The following is a 24,370-nucleotide window of genomic DNA, read 5'->3' as shown; positions in this document are numbered from 1 at the left end:
GGCACTTTCCAGGTGTCTACTCCTAATTTGATGTGTTTTGGCAGCTTTTGGGCCAGTTTTAAGGTGTTGGGTATGCATTTTTTTTGTCCCCCCATTGAATCCTATGGCGTTCGGTAACATTCGACGAACATTCCACGAATAAATCGGCGAATATTGCAAATTCAGCTATCGTAATCCGAATCGAATATTAAAACATTCGCTCATCTCTGTCTATGAGCTGCTGAGCGCTGGGCTTGGCTATTTCCATCAGTTCCACAGACAATGAATAAAGTAGATACCAGATGATACAGATACCAGACATATAATTTAATTTAATATATACATGGTTGGGCTCTGCTTGCTGTCATGTGCCAACTAGAGTGTCAGCCACGTCTTACTGTGTCCTATTCACCGACATGGCTGACACTCCAGTTGTCACTCAGCTGCAAGTATGGGTGCGCTGGAGCCTGCAGAACCAATTCCTAACGGATATATAGAACTTTTGCTATGGTGCCTGTGATTTCTAAATTTGCCCCTGCTTGCAGGGCGGTAATAATGGGGGCAACCTGGCCTGTTGCACGTAGCCCAAGGCTCCGGAGGTCTCATTGCCAGATTTCCCTAATCATAAGCGGCATGCCGGGTGCCCAGACACATTACTTGCCCAGGGTCCCAAAGCTGTCAGTGTCCACCCCTGAATATAGCAAATACAATATACTAATATAGTTAGTATATCATTATACTATATAGTACAGTTTAGGATAGTGAAGGGTTATTCATGGTGGTCTTGTGCATAAAGATGTATTTATAGTTATTGTAAATTCCTTTTCTGCATCCCTTTACTTTCCCTGAGAAGAGTTAACTGTGAACAGATTAATACAGCTATCATTGCAGTGAGCGCCCCTAGTGGTTATATTTCGATCTTTCATTATACACATAAGGCTATCCTCCCTAATTTTATCTCTTTAATAGTGTTGAGCCACCCCCGTAGTGTTCGGGTTCGGTTCGGTTCGTCGAACACCGGGATGTTCGAGGAACTGTTCGTCGAACTGTTCGTCGAACACCTTAGAACACCGTCGAACACCGTTAAAACCAATGGCAGGCAAACAAAAACACATAGAAACACATAGAAAACACCTGCAAAGGTGTCCAAAAGCTGACAAACTGCTCAGAAGACACTCTCTTTAAAAAAGCCGGCCGGCAAATTCAGCAGCGGCATACACCGGTACCCGACAATTTAGACAAGAAGGAATAGAGCATCACACATAGATTAAATAGATAGAAACATGTCAGTCACACATATAAGAAGCACAGTGACAGTGTTGGTTACTGCACTTGTCATTTAGTGTAAAGGATTTATTAAAAAAAATATTAGTGTTTTCATGCACCGTCTCTTTAAAAAAGCCGGCCGGCAATTCAGCATCTGTACCCGACAATTTAGAACAGAAAGAATAGAGCTTCACACATAGATTAGATAGATAGAAACATGTCAGTCACATATATAATAAGTACAGTGATAATGTTGGTTACTGTACTTGTCATTTAGTATTAAAATAAAGGATTTATTATTAAAAAAATTGGCGTGGGGTTCCCCTTAATTTTAGGCTCTAGCGGAGGTTAAGCAGACGGCTGGGGCAGATGTTTGAAGCCTGGGAAGGGGGTAATACCCACGGAGCTTCCCAGGCTACTAATATCAGCCCCCAGATGAATACATAGCCTTTACTAGCTATTAAAATGGGGGACCCCCCCAAAAAAATGACGTGGGGTCCCCCCTAATTTAATAGCTAGCAAAGGCTAGGCAGACAGCTGGGGGCTGATATTAATAGCCCAGGAAGGGAGCCATGAATATTGGCCCCCTCCCAGGCTAGAAACACCAGCCGTCAGCCGCCCCAGAAATGGCGCATTCATAGGATGCGCCAATTCTGGCACTTAGCCTCGCTCTTCCACGCTGCCCTGGTGCGGTGGCAGGGGGTAATAGGGTTGGGGTTGATGTCAGCTTATAATGCCAGCTGACATCAAGCCCAGGTTAGTAATGGAGAGGCGTCTATAAGACACCCCCATTACTAACCCCATAGTCAAAGTTAAAAAAAACAAAAACACCCAGAATAAAGTCCTTTAATTGAAATAAAGACACAATCCTTTATTGTTCTAAATTAAACCATACTTACCATCACGCCCATTCCAGCTGAAGCCAACGATCTCCTGCAATAAAAGAAAAATAATAAAGCAACCTCATCCTTACCTTTCCATGGTTCCCACGACAGCTTCAGCTCTGCTACATCGAGATGACAGGCTGGACCGCAGCAGAACGCTGCCATCCAGCCTGTCATCCCGCAGACACTGAGAAGCGCAGGCTTGCTTGCGCTGCTCAGCGTCTCTCTGTGACGACATCCAGATGAGCCGAGTTCATGTCCAATGAACTCGGCTCACCTCATGCACGTCACTGACAGCGTGGGAAAATTCTCACGCTGAAGCGCTGATTGCAGGAGAATTTTCCCACGCTGTCAGTGACGTGCAGGAGGTGAGCTGAGTTCATTGGACATGAGCTCACCTCATGCACATCACTGACAGCGTGGGAGAATTCTCCTGCACTCAGCACTTCAGCGTGAGAATTTTCCCACGCTGTCAGTGACGTGCATGAGGTGAGCCGAGTTCATTGGACATGACCTCGGCTCATCTGGATGCCGTCGCAGCGAGACAGTGAGGAGCGCAAGCATGCCTGCGCTTCTCAGTGTCTGCGGGATGACAGACTGGATGGCAGCGTTCTGCTGCGGTCCAGCCAGTCATCTCGATGTAGCAGAGCTGAAGCTGTCGTGGGAACCATGGAAAGGTAAGGATGAGGTTGGTTTATTATTTTTCTTTTATTGCAGGAGATCGTTGGCTTCAGCTGGAATGGGTGTGATGGTAAGTATGGTTTAATTTAGAACAATAAAGAATTGTGTCTTTATTTCAATTAAAGGACTTTATTCTGGGTGTTGTGTTTTTTTTAAATACTTTACTAGAAATTCATGGCGGTCATGTCTAATACTGGCGTGACCCCATGAATTTTGGGCTTGGGGCCAGCTGATAATACCAAGCTGGCCCTAACCCCTTTATTACCCAGTGAGCCACCGCACCAGGGCCCTGGATGAGTTGGGTACAGCGCCAGAAGATGGCGCTTCTATGAACGCGCCATTTTCCGGGGTGGCTGCGGACTGCAATTTGTAGCGGGGGGGGGCCCAGAAAGCTTGGGCCTCCCTGCGCTGCAGATTCCAGCCCCCAGCTGCCTAGTTGTACCTGGCTGGACACAAAAATAGGGCGAAGCCCCACGTACTTTTTTTTTAATTATTTCATGAAATTCATGAAATAATTAAGAAAAAAAGGCCTTCCCTATATTGTTGTGTCCGGCCAGGTACAAATAGGCAGCTGGTGGTTGGGGGCAGCCCGTTCCTGCCTGCTGTACCTGGCTGGACACAAATATAGTGCGAAGCCCCACTTCAATTTTTTTTAATTATTTCATGAAATTCATGAAATAATTAAGAAAAAAAGGGCTTCCCTATATTGTTGTGTCCGGCCAGGTACAAATAGGCAGCTGGTGGATGGGGGCAGCCCGTTCCTGCCTGCTGTACCTGGCTGGACACAAATATAGTGCGAAGCCAGCTGGTGGATGGGGGCAGCCCGTTCCTGCCTGCTGTACCTGGCTGGACACAAATATAGTGCGAAGCCCCACTTCAATTTTTTTAAATTATTTCAGGAAATTCATGAAATAATTAAAAAAAAATTGACGTGGGGCTTCGCACTATATTTGTGTCCAGCCAGGTACAGCAGGCAGGAACAGGCTGCCCCCAACCACCAGCTGCCTATTTGTACCTGGCCGGACACAACAATATAGGAAAGCCCTTTTTTTTCTTAATTATTTCATGAAATAATTTAAAGAAAATTGACGTGGGGCTTCGCCCTGTTTTTGTGTCCAGCCAGGTACAACTAGGCAGCTGGGGGCTGGAATCCGCAGCGCAGGGAGGCCCAAGCTTTCTGGGCCACCCCCGCTGCAAATTGCAGTCCGCAGCCACCCCGGAAAATGGCGCGTTCATAGAAGCGCCATCTTCTGGCGCTGTACCCAACTCATCCAGGGCCCTGGTGCGGTGGCTCACTGGGTAATAAAGGGGTTAGGGCCAGCTTGGCATTATCAGCTGGCCCTAAGCCCGAAATTCATGGGGTCACGCCAATATTAGACATGACCACCATGAATTTCTAGTAAAGTATTTAAAAAAAACACAACACCCAGAAAAAAGTCCTTTAATTGAAATAAACACACAATTCTTTATTGTTCTAAATTAAACCATACTTACCATCACGCCCATTCCAGCTGAAACCAACGATCTCCTGAAATAAAAGAAAAATAATAAAGCAACATCATCCTTACCTTTCCATGGTTCCCATGACAGCTTCAGCTCTGCTACATCGAGATGACAGGCTGGACCGCAGCAGAACGCTGCCATCCAGCCTGTCATCCCGCAGACACTGAGAAGCGCAGGCTTGCTTGCGCTCCACAGTGTCTCTCTGTGAGGGCATCCAGATGAGCCGAGTTAATGTCCAATGAACTCGGCTCACCTCATGCACGTCACTGACAGCGTGGGAAAATTCTCCTGCACTCAGCGCTTCTGCGTGGGAGAATTCTCACACTGAAGCGCTGAGTGCAGGAGAATTCTCCCACGCTGTCAGTGACGTGCAGGAGGTGAGCTGAGTTCATTGGACATGAGCTCACCTTATGCACGTCACTAACAGCGTGGGAAAATTCTCCTGCACTCAGCGCTTCAGCGTGGGAGAATTCTCACGCTGAAGCGCTGAGTGCAGGAGAATTCTCCCACGCTGTCAGTGACGTGCAGGAGGTGAGCTGAGTTCATTGGACATGAGCTCACCTTATGCACGTCACTGACAGCGTGGGAGAATTCTCCTGCACTCACCGCTTCAGCGTGAGAATTTTCCCACGCTGTCAGTGACGTGCATGAGGTGAGCCGAGTTCATTGGACATGAACTCGGCTCATCTGGATGTCGTCACAGAGAGACGCTGAGCAGCGCAAGCAAGCCTGCGCTTCTCAGTGTCTGCGGGATGAGAGGCTGGATGGCAGCGTTCTGCTGCGGTCCAGCCTGTCATCTCGATGTAGCAGAGCTGAAGCTGTCGTGGGAACCATGGAAAGGTAAGGATGAGGTTGCTTTATTATTTTTCTTTTATTGCAGGAGATCGTTGGCTTCAGCTGGAATGGGCGTGACGGTAAGTATGGTTTAATTTAGAACAATAAAGGATTGTGTCTTTATTTCAATTAAAGGACTTTATTCTGGGTGTTTGTGTTTTTTTTAACTTTGACTATGGGGTTAGTAATGGGGGTGTCTTATAGACGCCTCTCCATTACTAACCTGGGCTTGATGTCAGCTGGCATTATAAGCTGACATCAACCCCAACCCTATTACCCCCTGCCACCGCACCAGGGCAGCGTGGAAGAGCGAGGCTAAGTGCCAGAATTGGCGCATCCTATGAATGCGCCATTTCTGGGGCGGCTGACGGCTGGTGTTTCTAGCCTGGGAGGGGGCCAATATTCATGGCTCCCTTCCTGGGCTATTAATATCAGCCCCCAGCTGTCTGCCTAGCCTTTGCTAGCTATTAAATTAGGGGGGACCCCACGTCATTTTTTTGGGGGGGTCCCCCATTTTAATAGCTAGTAAAGGCTATGTATTCAGCTGGGGGCTGATATTAGTAGCCTGGGAAGCTCCGTGGGTATTACCCCCTTCCCAGGCTTCAAACATCTGCCCCAGCCGTCTGCTTAACCTCCGCTAGAGCCTAAAATTAAGGGGAACCCCACGCCAATTTTTTTAATAATAAATCCTTTATTTTAATACTAAATGACAAGTACAGTAACCAACACTATCACTGTACTTATTATATATGTGACTGACATGTTTCTATCTATCTAATCTATGTGTGAAGCTCTATTCTGTCTGTTATAAATTGTCGGGTACCGCTGCTGAATTGCCGGCCGGCTTTTTTAAAGAGACGGTGCATGAAAACACTATTATTTTTTTTGATAAATCCTTTACGCTAAATGACAAGTACAGTAAGCAGCACTTTCACTGTACTTCGTATATATGTGGCTGACATGTTTATATCTATCTAATCTATGTGTGAAGCTCTATTCTTTCGGTTCTAAATTGTCGGGTACAGGTGTATGCCGCTGCTGAATTGCCGGCTTTTCATGTTTCACTGTTGGCACTGTTCCCATCGATTTGGGCAATCACTGTAATGCCACAACCACCATGGCTGTGGCATTACAGTGAGTGGCAGACAATCCCTGCATTATTGGTGCTCTAAATAGCGCCAGACATGCAGGACACGCTTTTGGTGCACGAACAGTTATCGAACATAACCTCGAACAGCCGAATTTTTTGCAAATCGTTCGGGTTCGTCGAACAACTCGAACACAGCCCAAAACAGCTCGAATTTGAGATTGGCGAACAGTTCTAGTCGAACACCGCTCATCTCTACTCTTTAATTCAAACCTGAAATTAGTTGTTAAAAATCAAATCATTTCAGAACAGTACAAACAAATGAATGAGTCTTCTAATGTGCCCACGCCATTTTATTCTTTTTACATTGATCTCCTTGCAGAATCCAGATATACAGAACAATCAGCCAATGAGTTCCTTTATACTTATAATGAAAGTTATTATAATAAGCTTTAAGGTTAAACTGGCAATACAAGCTGATGTGAATATTGTGTAATGCATTCTCTTCACCTAAAATATCTGTATTTTGAAGCTGCAGCCGCGTCCAAGCGTAACACATCGCTGAATACAATGCTAATTGTTCTCATAGAAAGCACTGTATGTGAACGTAGCCTTTATATGTTTGACATGTTCTTTAATAATTTATGGTACAGTATATCATGCGCTGCCTAAAAGTATGACGCCATCAAGCGCTTTCTGTTAGACAAGTTACAAGCTTTAATAGTAATTATTTTACCCCAAGTCCATTAAAATTACTAGACCAATAGAAGCCAAATTTCAGAAAGTTTCCATGCCTGTGCTGTACATTTAAAAGAACACAAGATTTCTATAGAAGTCCTGTATTTGCATGGTAGCACAATGAGATTAATGTCTGGCTCCAGGCACAGTCTGTTTAATAAGACAATCTCCAGTGCAAGGCTGCTATTATTTACTGCCTTGGAACAACGCAGCTTTCCGGTGTACACCATTCACCCAAGAACAACATTAGCCTGAGAGAAGTCTCTGTTGTTACCTGTACAGCAAAATCAATGAGTCCATTGATGTTTAGGGCAGGTTCCATGAAATCAAATATAAGTTGGACATGATGAGCCAAAGGAAGATGGTAAGAAGTCCCAGATGCGAAGCTTGTAATTTGTTCCAGCACATTACAAGTTATCTGTGAACAAAAACCATCCAAAGCTCAGAAGAGTCATTTCTGAACATCTAATTACTGAACATCACAGGAGAACATAGTGGCTTCATGTAAGTACTTTTCATCTCTTTAATAACGAGTCAAATTTCACATTCTGAATAGAGATTTTTTACACTTTAGACAATGTTGTTGGATTCATATCAAGATTTCATGTTTTATGATCACGCTGATATCAGGTGGCACACAGAGGGGCTCCAGTGTTGGTGCTGGAATATTTTGTATCTTTCTCTTTAATAACATGGTGTATACTTATCTCATACTGTGTAATTCTGAAATGCGTCAGTCATTGTGCGATGATTCCTTTTGTCAAATGAACAAAAATGCTGGAAATTGTAGACCGTTGTGTCGCTTCCCGTGTAGCATAAATACATGTGTTAATGTATGGCTGAGAAGATAATGCATTCAGAAGTTTATTTTCCTATGCGGTTCACAATATATATCATTTCAATATAATTTTTGTCAGTATGTACTTTACATGTAATGGAATGATAAAACTCTTTTTACTCCATCCCACACATCTTTATTAAAGAAACAGAAATATTGTGTAAAAATTTCCGCGTCTGCTCCATTCATCTGAAACAACCTGATTTAGATGTATGGAATGAATTTTTCTGTATAGATTTCTGCAGTCAGCATTGTGTGAATACTGCCTTATATAATGCTTATACAGACTGATACGCCAGTACAATAAGTACATACAGTTATATGAAAAAGTTTGGGCACCCCTATTAATCTTAAGCTTAATGTTTTATAAAAATTGGTGTTTTTGCAGCAGCTATTTCAGTTTGATATATGTAATAACTGTTGGACACAGTAATGTTTCTGCCTTGAAATGAGGTTTATTGTACTAACAGAAAATGTGCAATCTGCATTCAAACAAAATTTGACAGGTGCATAAGTATGGGCACCTCACCAGAAAAGTGACATTAATATTTAGTAGATCCTCCTTTTGCAAAAATAACAGCCTCTAGTCGCTTCCTGTAGCTTTTAATGAGTTCCTGGATCCTGGATGAAGGTATTTTTGACCATTCCTCTTTACAAAACAATTCCAGTTCAGTTAAGTTTGATGGTCGCCGAGCATGGACAGCCCTCTTCAAATGATCCCACAGATGTTCAATGATATTCAGGTCTGGGGACTGGGATGGCCATTCCAGAACATTGTAATTGTTCCTCTGCATGAATGCCTGAGTAGATTTGGAGAGGTGTTTTGGATCATTGTCTTGCTGAAAGATCCATCCCCTGCGTAACTTCAACTTTATCACTGATTCTTGAACATTATTGTCAAGAATCTGCTGATACTGAGTGGAATTCATGCGTCCCTCAACTTTAACAAGATTCCCGGTGCCGGCATTGGCCACACAGCCCCAAAGCATAATGGAACCTCCACCAAATTTTACTGTGGATAGCAAGTGTTTTTCTTGGAATGCTGTGTTTTTTTGCCACCATGTATAACGCCGTTTTGTATGACCAAACAACTCAATCTTGGTTTCATCAGTCCACAGGACCTTCTTCCAAAAAGAAATTGGCTTCCCCAAATGTGCTTTTGCATACCTCAGCCGACTCTGTTTGTGGCGTGCTTGCAGAAACGGCTTCTTTCGCATCACTCTCCCATACAGCTTCTCCTTGTGCAAAGTGCGTTGTATAGTTGACCGATGCACAGTGACACAATCTGCATCAAGGAGGTGGTCTGAGGATTGTCCTTGACTGATCTCACCATTCTTATTCTCTACCTTTCTGATGTTTTTCTTGGCCTGCCACTTCTGGCCTTAACAAGAACTGTCCCCGTGTTCTTCCATTTCCTTACTATGTTCCTCACAGTGGAAACTGACAGGTTAAATCTCTGAGACAGCTTTTTGTATCCTTCACCTGAACAACTATGTTGAATAATCTTTGTTTTCAGATCATTTGACAGTTGTTTTGAGGAGTCCATGATGCCACTCTTCAGAGGAGATTCAAACAGGAGAACAACTTGCAAGTGGCCACTTTAAGTAGCTTTTCTCATGATTGCATACACCTGGCTATGAAGTTCAAAGCTCAATGAGGTTACAAAACCAAAAAAAGTGCTTTAATAAGTCAGTAAAAAGTAGGTAGGAGTATTTAAAACAAGAAAATGATAAGGGTGCCCATACTTATGCACCTGTCAAATTTTGTTTGAATGCAGATTGCACATTTTCTGTTAGTACAATAAACCTCATTTCAAGGCAGAAACATTACTGTGTCCAACAGTTATTACATATATCAAACTGAAATAGCTGTTGCAAAAACACCAATTTTAAGAAAACATTAAGCTTAAGATTAATAGGGGTGCCCAAACTTTTTCATATAACTGTATACTGGAGATGGCAATTTAGAAGGTTTTTTTTTTACAGGTGGGTGTACACATTTTTGAAAAGTTGAGCAAAATGGACTATTTCAACTGAAGCAATTATGTGTCGGGTGAAATAATCTGTCAATGATTGAAAGATCTTACCAGAAAGGAAGATTCCCAAAATTATCCCAAAATGATCATTTGTCTTTCGCTCAATTTGATTAAACATGGATATTTTGAGCAGCTGCAAAAGACAATATGGCCTACAGTGTTTACGGCTGCACTGGTGGAAAGATCTTTTGCCAGTTGATCATCTATTCGTGGATTGTTTAACCACCATCCTATTTCCGTCTATTTGTATGGCCACTTTTACATATATTTCCATGGCAGTGGCTGGGATTGTACATATTACCATAAATCCTGTATACTGTAGATTAGTGATATGATAAACATGTTTTTATGTTCATTTCCATGATAAGAGGGTTTAGCAGTAATTTATGTATCTGGGTACAATACATTAAGAGCACCGCACCACTTGCTGAGTATTTACAATGCCGTAATGAAGAATAGATTTTATGGGTTTACACATGGCTGCTTGGTGAAAACATCCCCAGAGTCACAGCAATTATGGTCTAAAGTGCACGTTAAAATAAAAAAGGCAAAGGTTCCTTACCAGAAAGAAGAGGACTTAGAGCAGAAATGTTTTGAATTGTCCTTCTGAAGAAATGATCAGCCTCAACACATTCTGCCTCATCATAAAACAATGTTAGAAAAAATGATTATGGAAATACCTGGGATGTGACATGATGTTGATCGAAGTAGGACAAGTGCTGCAGCCTGGAAAAAGTGCTTTCTAGGGTTGGAAAAGTTTCCTGCTTGCTCTTTCTCACGCTTTGTCCATCATCTCCAATTAAATAGAAGAGACAATATTTTATTATTGTATTTCCTTAAATGAAAGATACTGTAACTACATTAACAAAGTTTAATCACTAAGTTATAGCTACCCTCCTCCTTAGTGTCACAGCCCTGTTCATGGATATTAGTGAGATATGTGCATCTCAAACTGGGGGTGCCCTGGACTCCCATCTATGAGCCAAAGCCCCTACTAAAAGAGTCTCCATGTCGAAAGGACTCAAACTTACGATGTAGTGCCTGTTTGCCCATCCATACCAATGGGGACAGAATATAACACTCTATTTTGTGTGGTAGCCCACCCTAATTTGTGAGGGCTTCAGTAGCCAGACTTGTGTCCTCTTTGTTATTTTAGGAATCCCTAAATTTTAAAATGGGGTACTCCAGCTGATACAACAGATTTAAAAGAACTCATCTGCCTCTCCCATACTAATACCAACAAGTACCATATACCCATAGTGTAAGGGTATGACAGAAATGCCTGTGAAAAATAGATTCTTAAAAACCGCTAAAAGGAATAAAACTTAAAGCAAAGGTTAACATGTCAGCTCCCATCATGCACAGCTATTCATGTAAATATATAGCTATGTCACCAGTGCAGTTGCGCTCGAAACGCGTTAGCGTCTTCTGTTCACGTACACTATGGTTTTTATCAGGATGAAATAAAACCTCTGATTCTTGACGTATTCCTATTCCTTTTAATGTATAAAAAATCTATATAGGGACATGGAGAAGTGTGAGATAAAGAAGTAATCTTGGAGTAAATACTTTTATTGCAGATTATTGCAAACAGTCGGATGGCTGATTTCTCCATTTATTCACGTTAGAAATCAATGTTGCTGTCAGCACATTGGCTCATGTAAACAGGGAATGTGCTGCCAACAATATGCAGACTGTATAGGAAGAGAGCAATCATATTAATGATGTAAAAGGGCTCTAAATGAGCATTGATTGACTTGATGCATTGTTGATCTTCACGGATTATGGAGAGAAATCTGTCTTTGTAAAACCACCCTTAGGCCGAGGTCACATGACCGTAGAGCGAACCCGAGAGAATTGGGTCGATTATACTAATGACACTCCGATCAAACTCTGATCGGTGTCAGCATAGTGTGATCTGAATGTCTCGGATGAGAGAACCATAGTACACTGTGAGGAGAAGATGAAGAGCAAAATTTCTTCATCTTCTCCATCTTGTGAGTCTGCCGAAATCTGACTGCACTCAGATGTCATCCGAAGCACCCATAGACCTGAATGGGGAGTGTCTTCTGATTTCAGAGTGATATCACACAATGTTGCGATTTATTTCACAGGCAAATTCTGACCATTAAAAAAATCTGTCATCAGGACTGCCCCATTGATAAACATTGATCCGGGTGCTAGCCGATAAAAAATCGCATAGCACTCATCTGATTAATATGGTGATGTGAGCAAGCCCTTAGAGATTTCTCTGGTCCTGTTACACAGTGTTCCACAACTATTAAGTCACTCTATGCCCTAAAAAAATGGTAGAGAGCAGATATGATTAGACTTACAGTAATAGGTCTACAGATCTTACATTTAGTGTTAATTTTGGTGAACTTCTCACAATGCTCAGGGTTAAACAAGAGTGAGGTTAAAGAACAGGTCCATTATAATACTAACAAATACTGCACTCCAGTGCAAGGTTCACTATTTTGGTTTTCAGGTGGACAATTAGGCCCCGATTCATCAAAGTGTTTATGCTAGTCTGGCGCTTAATACTTTGAAAAGTCGCAAAATTTTTGTGCGACGCTGAGTTGTACAAAAGTTTAGCGACGTTAGGTGGAAACAAACCAGTTTCATGCAGCTCTACCAAAATGGCTAACATTTAAGAGGAGCTGGGGGCTGGAGGAGGAAAAGCTACACCTGCCTATCAAATCCATCAATAGTAGCGGCGGTTCTTATGCCAGAAAAAGTCCCTGACTGGAGTAACTTGTCTATGGAGCCACATAGAGGCGCCTGTCACTGATACAATTCGGCAAACTTATTAAGTGGTGAATGCCTTTTAGTGAATTTAGAGCATCTTATTCCTGCATGCCCTTCATTAAGATTGGTGTAGGAAACACCAGCTTTAAAGGGGTTGTCCACTACTAGGACAACCCCTTCTTGAGCTAAATGTTTGACCTCTCGATAAAATGAAAAAACTTATATTCACCTCCCGTGCTGACGTTGTTCCAGCAGTGTTGACACTCGCACTCCCGGGGCTCTTCTGCGGTTATTGTGACACATGAGCCTGTTGGCCAATCAGCGCTGGCGTCACTGTCTTCGCCTTCGAATGAATTGAACATGAAGAGGAAGTCAGCGATCAGCTGCAGCCCGGACTTCCTCATCATGTTCAATTCATATGAAAGTGGAGACTGTGACGCCAGCGCTGATTGGGCGCCGGGGTCACGTGTCACAACAATAGCACGGGAGCCCTGGGGAGCAGCCCTGAAACGGCGCCAGCATGGGAGGTGAGTATAAGTGGTTTTATTCTATCGGGGCCAAACATTTAGATCAAGAAGGGGTTGTCCTAGTAGTGGACAACCACTTTAACGAATCAGGGCCAATGTCTCCAAGAATTAAAGGCGTTGTCCACTACTATTTAAAATATGCAAAGCGTTTTTATGATGAAAAGCAACTTCTTTATAATTACCTCCCTCTGCCTTTTCTGCCTGTGAGCAGCGCTATCACTGGCTGCTCACAGGCAGCACGTGACCCCCCGCTGACGTCCCGTCTATTGAGGCGTGACTCAGCGCTGGGGTCCCCGGAGTGGCTGCTGGGTTGTGGGCGGGGTTACCCCACCGCGTCACACCCAGCATTCACCGTGCGCTTTCCCAATGAATGGAGAGAGGGAGAGCTCGCGATGGATGCTGGGTATGACGCACGGGGTTAACCCCGCCCACAACCCAGCAGCCACCGTGGAACGCAGAAGAGAGAGACTTAAATAGTAGTGGACAACCCCTTGAACCTCATTTCGCTCATCACAATCTTAATGAACTACATACTGACCAGCACCTGACAGTAACTTACTGTGTTCCAGTATTTTATTTATCCCCATAGTATATTCCAGTGCGGAAGTTAGGTCCATTTTTGACATTTGTTTGGTAACACATTAGAAAACAGACTGGCTCATGTTAATGTTTGTTCTTGCTTTGGTCTAAATTCAGAACGATCTATGATCAGTCACTGCGGAGTGCAGTAATATCATTAGCTTTTGCAGCACATGTATTTTAGGAGAACAGTTCACTATAAAACACTAATTTCTCTATAAAAAGGGACATCTGTTCTCTATGATGCCACTAATGTTCTGCAGATGTACTAATGGGAAGTACGTGAGATGTGACAGTGAAAAGACAGTGATTAGCACAGCTCTGCTGTAAGAGAATAGGAGAGGAAGCTCTATACCACCAGCACATAAGCAAGAATATAACAGATGATGATAAAATTGGAAATATGGTGAATTTCTAGCACAGAATATATTTGGTCAGTAGTTGGTAATTTGAGTTTTTCTTACTCTTCTTTGTTTGGATCGCTGAAAAGCCCGAAGTGCGTATTCTGCTCCTGCATTGTCCTTTTGGCTGTCGTACTTTAGAATAGAATATTGGAACTTTTTCTAACTTTTCCCTGCTTTCTGAATACTTTTCAAAACTTTCTAGTGAAAGGCAAAAAGTAATAATTGCTAATCACCTCTGTCTGAGTTTGGTTCTGCTGCACAAAGAAATATTCTCATGTTCTGTGAATAACATACATTTCACCTTCATTGGCCAAGATCACGGCCTCCGTGAGACAATATTTGCTATCACCTCCAGCTTTGTGCTACTTAGTATCCAACATTAACCCTAAAAGAGTCAACTTTTGTATTGCTGTCTTCAATGAATAATATGCACATCTTAAAGTAGATATAGAAAGAAGGAGGTTTTCCACCATTTTTTCAAAACGGGCCAGAAGCAAGGATAAAATAAAGAAATAATTGTTACGTGACACTCCAGTGGTATCTCCGCCTAGGACAATGATTGGCTCTGAGGTTAGGTTATTGAATGGATGGGACGTCTTCACTTTTGCTCTTGGCAGACACCATCGAGGCATCAAGACAGGAGCAGCAGAGATTCGGAGAGGTAAATAACATTTATTTATTTTATCATGACGCCCTTTCCTCTTGCTAGTTTTCAAAAATTGTCAGAGAACTCCTTTAATGTATCTGGGGTAATATAAATCAGGATTTTATCGGGTATAAATGTGGAGATTAAAGTTATTAAATGGAAAATTGTGAATAACACAATGTGTAAAGGAGGAGTCGGGCACCAGGGTCAGTCATGCAGGGCTTGTAATCCCAACCTGTCTTATGTGCATCCCAGGACATACATCTCACGTCTTTATGGGGTTCTTGCACTGTCCTCATTCTGCAATTGTAATAGGTGCAGCACAGTTTATGATCATAGCCTTGGTGCAGAGCATAGCTATAGTGGGTAAGAGTGGTTGACCCCAAGCCTGCTTACATGGAGGGCCCACTGACAAATTGATGAGCTGTTGAAGCCTCTGAGCTTTGCATCCTCCAGTGCTACTCAGTATCATGTCTGGCACTACATTACTATGCACATGCAGTGACTGTGGTACAACAGTCAGTATAAAGAAGTACTGAGTGCTTGGCTTGCAAAAGGATGTTCTTACTAGTCCTGTCCGGCCTCTGTCTACAGCGGAGCTGTCGGTGAGTGAGCCCTGCACCCTCAATGTCTCAGTTCAGGGCGGCCCATTATCTTTAAAGAGGTGGTCCACTACACTGTATAATGCCCCCATCGATTTACACCTTTTAACAAAGTAATTTTGTAAATACATTCTTGTTGCCGTGACAGTTTACGTGACATCAGCGGATGTCAGCGCCGGCTGCAGCCGGAGTCACGTGACGCGGACTGAGCGAGCAGTGATAGCGTCACTTACTGGCACATTTGGTAGTAGAAAGTATTTACAAAAATATTATTATAAAAAAGGTGTAAATCGATGGGGGCATTATACAATGTAATGGACCACCTCTTTAAGCCTATTGCTGCCTGACACTATGAGAACATCACACAGTGCAGGCAGCACAAGATGTCTGGGAAGAATATATACCTATAGAGTTCATTGTCCTTGATAACAAGTTTAGACAAACAGACCCACCGTAATCTGACAATTAAAAGAAAATTATACTCATCTACCAATCTTCCATTTTCTTTTTGTAGTGCTGCCAGGGTCACTCATAGGTCTCCTTGCTTCCTCTTCCAATGGGGATGGTGCATGCTAAACAGGGGCCAGAGGAGTGACCAACATATTACCACTGGGGCCAGTGATTGGCAGCAGTGGTCATGGGTCATCTCTGCCAGAAAACTAAGTAAAGAGCCTGGAGAGGCATCAGAGCAGCGGTACAGAAGACCAGTCTATATTGGGAGTATTTTATTTTATTTTTACAACACATTAGACCCATTTTTAAAATGATAATTGTAAAATGAGGTAGACAACCGGCTACACAGCAACTTTAAAGAGGTTGTCCAGTACTTTTAAAAAAATGGCAGTGTGTTTTAATGATACATACAAGCTTCTTTCTAATTACCTTGCACTGCTGATACTGCCTGTGAGCGACGCTATCTGTGGCCGCTCAAGGGCAGCACGTGACCCCCGGCTGCAGCCGGCGCTGACATCATGACAAGTGAGGCGTGACTCAGCGCTGGGGTCCCCACAGTGGCTGCTGGGTTGTGGGCGGGGTTATTCCCCTGCGTCACACCCAGCATCCACCGCGCGCTTTCCCAGTGAATGAGGACAGGGGGAGCGCACGGTGGATGCCGGGTGTGACACAGGGGAATAACCACGCCCACAACCCAGCAGCCACCGGTGGAAAGCGAAAGAGGGACCCCCGGCTGCAGCCACAACTTGTCGTGGCATCAGCAGATCGTAGCTCCGGGGGTCACGTGTTGCCTGTGAGCGGCCACCAATAGCGCTGCTCACAGGCAGTATCAGCAGCGCAAGGTAATTAGAAAGAAGCTTGTATGTATCATTTGTATCATTAAAACACACTGGCATTTTTTTAAAAGTATCGGACAACCCCTTTAACCATTATTACCTGACAAAAAATCTCCAGATGTTGATGCTGATGTTGCTATGACTGTGATACACAAGTGGCAAAAAGTCTACCAAGTTTGGAATTTTTGCAACTTAATGAAGTTGTCTGGTCAGAACATATTTATGATCTATACTTAGGACAGCTCATCATTATCAGATTGGTTGGGGGTCCAACATCCAGCACCCTCACCAATCAGCTATTACAAACTTAAGCAGCGCTCAGATATAAACATGCTGAGCTCCAATCAATATGTAGTAGCCACTGCCGGATACTGCAGAACAGCTTCTGTTCAAAAGAATCTGAGGTTTTCTATTGTGCCCGACGGCAGCCACTGCACACTGATTAAAGCTTTGCAGCGTAGCTCCATTTAATGTGTTTACATCTGGCTGTCGTATGAGCTTGTCATAGCTGATTAGTGCTGGAAGTCAGGCCCCACACTCATCTGATATTGACAGCCTATTTTAAAGCGCAAGAGTAAAATGATACCTTTTTTGATAAAATTCGTCCAGTGTTTCATTTATCATCTTTATTTTCATTTCTGACATAATGAGATGCTCGTGCTTTGGAGCGGCCTTTCGGGAGGGGCTTTATGTGATGCTCTGCTTATGTATTCATATTTCTGCCCTCTGACAGGTCACTGTGCCTTCAATGACCTACTACTATTTTAAATATTGCCTGTGTAATTTGTGTGCCACACATGAAATTTACATGCACCAAAATGGCCCCCACTGCCCGCGCATGCGCAGTAGCATCTCTCAGTTGCCGAGAGATGCTACTGCGCAAGCGCGGCCGACGGTGCCATATTGCTGCAGGCAAATTTCTTTATCCCCCTCAAAATGGAACCCGCGCATGCGCAGTAGCATCTATATCGCTTGCTGATGCTACTGTGCAAGCGCCCCTAGCAGCACCATTTTGCTAGAGGAAAAATAAATTTGCCTGCAGCAATATGGCCCCCGCCACCCATGCTTGCGGAGTAGCATTTCTTGGTTGCCGAGAGATGCTACTGCACATGCGTGGCACGCGGTGCCATATTGCTGCAGCCAAATTCTTTTTCCTTCAGCAAAATGGCGCCCACGTGTGCGCAGTAGCATCTATCGCTTGTTGATAGATGCTACTGCGCAAGCGCTGCTAGTAGGAGTTAGCAACGACCTGCCTCTATGTTCCTTATTGCAAAAAATAAGCAAAGTCTCAGTATCACGGAAGCACTCACATGCCTTCCTAGCACCCCTCTATTCCTGGTATGGTTTCTTCCCGCGTCAGCTAGTCTGCTTCATGCCACTGCTGCTTTACTTGGGGCCTTTACTTTACCTTAGGGATGTTGGTTTCTGCAGGAATTTAACCCTGCTAGGTCCTGCAGAGATTAGGTTCTCTGGCCTATCCCCTGCTAGCAGGGCCTCTATTAGGCAGCTTCACCTACCACTCCCTGTCCGAACATTGGTTCCTATGTGTTTAGCACCCGTTCATGTGTTCCACTTTGTCCGGTTTACTGTTACTGACCCGGCTTGTTTTACCCGTCCTGTCTGACATCTCTGCTCTTGACCGTGGCTCCATTTACTGATCCTGTGCTGCCTGTCCCTACCTCGGACTGTCTAACCACGCTTTTGTCCTACAGCACTACAAACCTGTGGTATCTGTCGACTACCCGCAGCCAAGCTCAACCTCACAACCAGAGACTCTAGCGAAAACCAGGTAGTCTCTTAGTCACGCCCCTCCTGGGTATGTCTGGCTCAAAGCGCAGTGGGTCCACACCCACCAGCATGACACTCGGATAATCCCTTTAAGTGTGAATTGGTACACAGTACTATGAAATTACCAAGCATAGCCATACAAAAAAATGTGTCACTTTTACAAAAGTACAATGTAACAAAACTAGTAGATAAAAGAAGGTATAAGCAACTAGGAGTTCACCATGACAGATATCGTTAAGATTAGGCAAGTACACAAAATCATATTGACTTAAATAAAGGGTGGAATTGAGACATTTATTAACAATCCCTTTAGATTACATTAATGGACAAGATTCTTTATCTGAAAATAGGTCTTTACAGAAGTCAGGGACCTATGCGAGAGTTTAATCTAAGCACCCCCTGTAATGTACACATGTTAACCATTCCTTCGTGTCCTCTTCTTATACCAGCACCCAAAAGATAATGTTTATAAATCCAGAAAGGACTTACCAGCAAATTTATTTGTGCCATTAGTATTCAGAATCTTTAAGAGATCTTTGGTCAGTTTCCGAAGTTGATGTCTGGCCTCATCTCGCTCTCTTCCTACTCCATACAGTAGAATCATTCTCTGGTTACATTCATGACTTGATGATGCCTCCTATAAGTTAAAAGAGGGTTGAATTTGTAAAATGTAACAAAAGATGCAACATGAGATTGTATATCTTTTATTACTCATTTGTTCACACAATCAAGTGTATCATGCCAAGACAACTTTATTAATGGCAAATAGATTTACTTCCCCATAGACATGCTCATATGGATTGTAGCAGTTCTGAGGGTCCAATACTGGCTGGGTTCACCAACATATTAATGGGAAAGACCTTGCCAGAAGTCATGTGGGCAGGATAAATTTTCAATACTTAAAGTAATTGAAAAGAATCTTGTGTAAGTAGAAAAAGTCTTAAGTGTAAAAATAGAAAAAATCAGAAAAATAGAACCTTAAAAAATGTTTGTTGAATATGCCAAAAACTTTAAAAAAAAATCACTCCATCCCCATTAAAATACAAACTTTTGGCAAATTCAATAAACATTTTTTAAGGTTCCATTTTTCAGATTTTTTCTATTTTTGGACTTGCTATACTATGAGGTACCGTGCATATTGGATCTTGTCCTCAGGTGACCTAGCCTTTCACCAGTCTACAGGTCCATCCTCTCCTGGCAGTCGGAGTGCCTAATGGAGGGAGAGCCTGTTTGTTTAGTCAATGGGGCTAAGGAGTACAGCTCCTGCTAGTAAATACATTACAAGTTGTTGATCTCTCAGTTTATTGGGAAATGATTTATTTAAGATAGCATCAAGCGGACTAATTGCAGGAATTGTACTTAGAACAAGAACATGAGAAGCCATAAACATTAATATTGTGTCTCCATTGTTGCTAAAACTAAAAGGACACCAGGCAACAAAAAGTAATAGTAACACATAAACCAGGCTCTTGCTAGGCTATTTTGTATTTCTCTTCATATCATTAAACAGGGCTCAGCTGTCTAAGGAATAATCCAAAGATTGTTTGGCTCTCCGAACTTTTTATTTTAAAGGGATCCTTCTGACTTAAAGGGATGTCCAGGACTTGCATATTGATGACCAAGTGAATGGGAGAAGTGCAGTACTTGGCACCACCACTAAGCAATGTATGGAGCTGTGGTGTTCCATTCTGTGCATTGCATAGATCTGGCCCCTGATAATAGTGGAACTGATAGCAGCTGATGGTTGAGGGCTCTGGGTGTTAGTCCCCCAACAATTCCATATTGGTAACTTATGCTACAGATAGACTATTAATATGTGAGTCACAGACATCCCCTTTAACTTTGAGACATAACGTAAGGTGATATTTGTAAGAAATAACTGAGCTAGGTCAAAAATAAATTTGGTTCTAAACAAAAGTATCTTTCAGGGAAAATCCTTCCTGTAGGATCCTTGTTTTTTCAAGTGAGATTTTACTGGGTATCATAGACTAAGGTTATGATCACACATTGCATTTTTTCAGCATTTTTTTCTGCAGCAAAACCTGATCTCTTGCCAGGAGGTTTGATCAGGATTTTTCTTGCTTTTTTGCTTGGTTTTTGGTGCGTTTTTTTCACTGTCCTTTTGTCTCTGTTATGCATGTACATAAGGTTCAGTGAAAAAAAAATGTCATTCTGGTTTTGGCATAAAAAAAACGCTGAAAAACCTGACATCTGCATTTTTCGTGCGTTTTTTCAGCATTTTTTTCACCACACATTACTTCCAATGGGTGAAAAATGCTGAAAAAAATACTGATAGAAAATCCATGCTCTATTCTGCAAAATAATAAGCAAAGTACAAAATCCTGAACAAAAAAACAAGTTGTGTGGATGAGATTTCTGAAATCTCATAGACTTTGCTGATACTGTAAAACGCAGCTGAAAATTTGCATAAAAAAACACTGAAAAAATGCAGTGTGTGAACATAACTCTAAATATTGACATTTATTACAATAGTTGCAAGATTAGCAACAAATATCTAATTTTCAAGGGTGATTTATACACCTTAACAATCTGTTCAATAGAATCACTTTCTGTTCTTTGCTTCTAAATGTGAAATATTATTCAATATTGTAATTAAATTAAAACATCACTATGATCATCATGCACGTTACTACAGGGCTTTACCCGGTAACACAATACTTAATTGCAATTATACACTGAAAATTGTAGACCCTGAAGATTTACAAGTGCAAATTTGAATTTAAAATGATCATATACCGATCTATACGTCCAAATCACCTAAAGAAAGTGCATGACATTTTTTGAAGCACTATCAACGTGTGTGACAATATCCTGCGGTTAGTTTAAGCCTATTGCTCTCTTAAGAAAAATAACAGTGAAAGTGTTAACAGAAGCAAATCATTATTTCGCAAAAAGCATTCAATAAGCCAAGAAACTTCTAGACTAAAGGATATTACACAACACGTGTAGAGTAATTTTATCTGCCTTGTTGCTGTTATTGAAAATATTTCATAAGGAAACGGCTCGAATAAAGAAGTGACGGGTAAAAAAAAATACTGTCAAAAAGAGTCATTAGTTGGCAATTTGGTGTTTGATGATTTCTTTCTGCCACATCCTCATTTCGGGAAATAAACTGTATATAACAAGATATATAAGCCCTACACACATTTATACAGTATATATACACAGAGTTTAGAAGGATTCAGCTAGTTAGTTTTTAATCACGTGATATCATAGACCGAATGGAAAAGAGAAGAATTAATTGGGTAGAAAGGCAAAATGAGTAATTGTAAGTACTCGGTGTTATACAGTATAATCTCATCACTGCAATATATTAAGAGGATGACATTTTAATGGGAGTGTTTTTTTAAGTTAAAGGGAATCTGTCTCTCCCCTGGGTGATATCAGACCTCTACTATGGGCATACAGGGTATTGAAAAGTAAATCTATACTTACCTGTATGACCCATAGTAGAGGTTTAATTGCAGAGAAAAGCGTATATGCTTAATTATCATATCCCCCCCTCCCCTGCTCTTCACAGGGCCCTGTGATGTGCACTGTGCTCCCTCTTTTGCTGGGCATGCGCAAAGCGCTGCTCGGATGAATGGTAGGTAAGCTTTACCTTGGAGGTGGGACATGGAACCAGGAGAGAACACTCTCAGGAACTGAGCGGTTAAATCAATTAATAGAAGAATCAGCGAGGTGACGGTGCACTGCCCAGTAAAAGTATAAAGTGCAATATTTAGCAAATAAGTGTCCTGTGTGAAATCATCAGTACACACACAGGCGCTCCAAATACAGCAAATGATAATCAGGCAAGTACCTGACAAAGGCTTCTATCTAGAGCCAAAAACAGATTTGAGAGCTGGCAATTTGTGAACTTCAATAAAAGTAATATTATTCCCTATATATTGCACTTTATACTTTTATTGGGCAGTTCACCGTCACCTCACCAATTCTTTTATCATTTGCTGCGATTGAAGCACCTGTCTTGGTAAACTCTTTATATTTGTGGATTTGTAGGTTTGAGTCAGCTTGTAAGTATAGTTATTCTGGTTTGCATCTATATGAACTGATGATTCCACCCAGGACACTTACAGTCATGGCCAAAAGTGTTGGCACCCTTGAAACTGTTCCAGAAAAATGAAGAATTTCTCACAGAAAATTATTGTAATTTTGTTATACACGTGTTTATTTCCTTGGTGTGTATTGGAACAACACAAAAATAACAAGAAAAAAAGACAAATTGGACATAATTTCACACAAAACCCCAAAATGGGAAGGACAAAATGTTTGGCACCCTTCCAAAAATATGGGTAAACAACTTTGTTTGAAGCATGTGATGATCTTTCAAACTCACCTTTGGCAAGTAATAGATGTGAAATATGAAAATCATACCTGAAACCAGATAAAAAGGGGGAGAAGTTGATGCAATATTTGCATTGTGTGTCAGTATGTGCCACACTAAGCATGGAGAACAGAAAGAGGATAAGAGAACAGTCTAAGGACTTGAGAACCAAACTTGCTGAACAATAGCAACATTCTCATGGTTAAAAATTCATCTTCAGAGATCATGATGTTTCTTTGTCACAGCCAGACAAGACACTGAGGAGCGCAAGCATGCCTGCGCTTCTCAGTGTCTGCGGGATGACAGGCTGGATGGCAGCTTTCTGCTGCGGTCCAGCCTGTCATCTCGATGTAGCAGAGCTGGAGCTGTCCTGGGAACCATCGAAAGGTAAGGATGATGTTGCTTTATTATTTTTCTTTTATTGCAGGAGATCGTTGGCTTCAGCTGGAATGGGTGTGATGGTAAGTATGGTTTAATTTAGAACAATAAAGAATTGTGTGTTTATTTCAATTAAAGGAATTTATTCTGGGTGTTTGTGTTTTTTTTTTACTTTGACTATGGGGTTAGTAATGGGGGTGTCTTATAGACGCCTCTCCATTACTAACCTGGGCTTGATGTCAGCTGGCATTATAAGCTGACATCAACCCCAGCCCTATTACCCCACTGCCACCGCTACAGGGCAGTGGGAAGAGCGAGGCTAAGTGCCAGAATTGGCGCATCCTATGGATGCGCCATTTCTGGGACGGCTGACGGCTGGTGTTTCTAGCCTGGGAGGGGGCCAATATTCATGGCACCCTTCCTGGGCTATTAATATCAGCCCCCAGCTGTCTGCCTAGCCTTAGCTAGCTAATAAAATAGGGGGGACCCCACGTCATTTTTTTGGGGGGGGTCCCCCATTTTAATAGCTAGAAAAGGCTAGGTATTCAGCTGGGGGCTGATATTAGTAGCCTGGGAAGCTCCATGGGTATTACCCCCTTCCCAGCCTAAAATTATGGGGAACCCCACGCCAATTTTTTTTTAAATAAATCCTTTATTTTAACACTAAATGACAAGTACAGTAATCAACACTATCACTGTACTTCATATATATGTGACTGACATGTTTCTATCTATCTAATCTATGTGTGATTCTCTATTCCTTCTATTCTAAATTGTCGGGTACCGATGCTGAATTGCCGGCCGGCTTTTTTAAAGATTGCAAAAAGAACTTCGGCACTCCATACATGAAAATATAAGAAATATTGTATCTAGACTAATGTCACTTTGAAAAATGAAGGTTTTTTGCGCATAATTTGGCCAATTTATGTGTGCCCATCAACCACGACAAAGTCACCTTCGTATGATGGGAAACTACGCTACGCTACCACTGGATATGCCACTCTTGGGCTGTAAGCCTGTATGGACTATATGTCTTTGCTTGGGCTTTTAACCTACAATGTATGGGCTGGTAGAGCTAGTTAAAACCACCTGTGACTGAATGGGAGGGACACATGGTCAGAATAAAGGCTTTTTTTAAAGAGACGGGTGCATGAAAACACTAATATTTTTTTTAATAAATCCTTTACACTAAATGACAAGTACAGTAACCAACACT

The 24,370-nt window shown here is 42.2% G+C and overlaps 2 protein-coding genes across 4 annotated transcripts in view; one reads left to right on the top strand and one right to left on the bottom strand.

Moving 5' to 3' along the window:
- The window catches only part of MED12L (mediator complex subunit 12L), a 981,938-nt gene that overhangs the window by 338,888 nt on the left and 618,680 nt on the right, over positions 1-24,370 (bottom strand). The window contains exons 17-19 of the mRNA XM_073674721.1: positions 18,918-19,065; positions 10,526-10,638; positions 7,247-7,390 (exon numbers count right to left, since the gene is read on the bottom strand). Coding sequence (XP_073530822.1) covers positions 7,247-7,390; positions 10,526-10,638; positions 18,918-19,065 — 405 coding nt within the window. The remainder of the gene's footprint in view (positions 1-7,246; positions 7,391-10,525; positions 10,639-18,917; positions 19,066-24,370) is intronic.
- Positions 7,086-24,370, top strand: part of P2RY12 (purinergic receptor P2Y12) — a 45,041-nt gene continuing 27,756 nt past the window's right edge. Inside the window, exon 1 of one of the 3 annotated variants that reach the window (XM_073674726.1) lies at positions 7,086-7,476. Coding sequence is in view for 1 of the 3 variants with exons in the window: in XM_073674728.1 (XP_073530829.1) it covers positions 14,687-14,764 (78 nt within the window). In the remaining 2 variants the exon portion in view is untranslated. Of the gene's footprint in view, positions 7,477-14,584; positions 14,765-24,370 lie in introns of those variants that run through there. The other 2 variants (XM_073674728.1, XM_073674725.1) reach the window with 2 other exon arrangements.

Source organism: Phyllobates terribilis, unplaced genomic scaffold, assembly GCF_046119375.1.
Source record: "Phyllobates terribilis strain yellow unplaced genomic scaffold, ASM4611937v1 Scaffold_3__8_contigs__length_932513732, whole genome shotgun sequence".
NCBI classification, from domain to species: domain Eukaryota; kingdom Metazoa; phylum Chordata; class Amphibia; order Anura; family Dendrobatidae; genus Phyllobates; species Phyllobates terribilis.
This window is presented reverse-complemented; position numbering and strand designations above follow the sequence as displayed.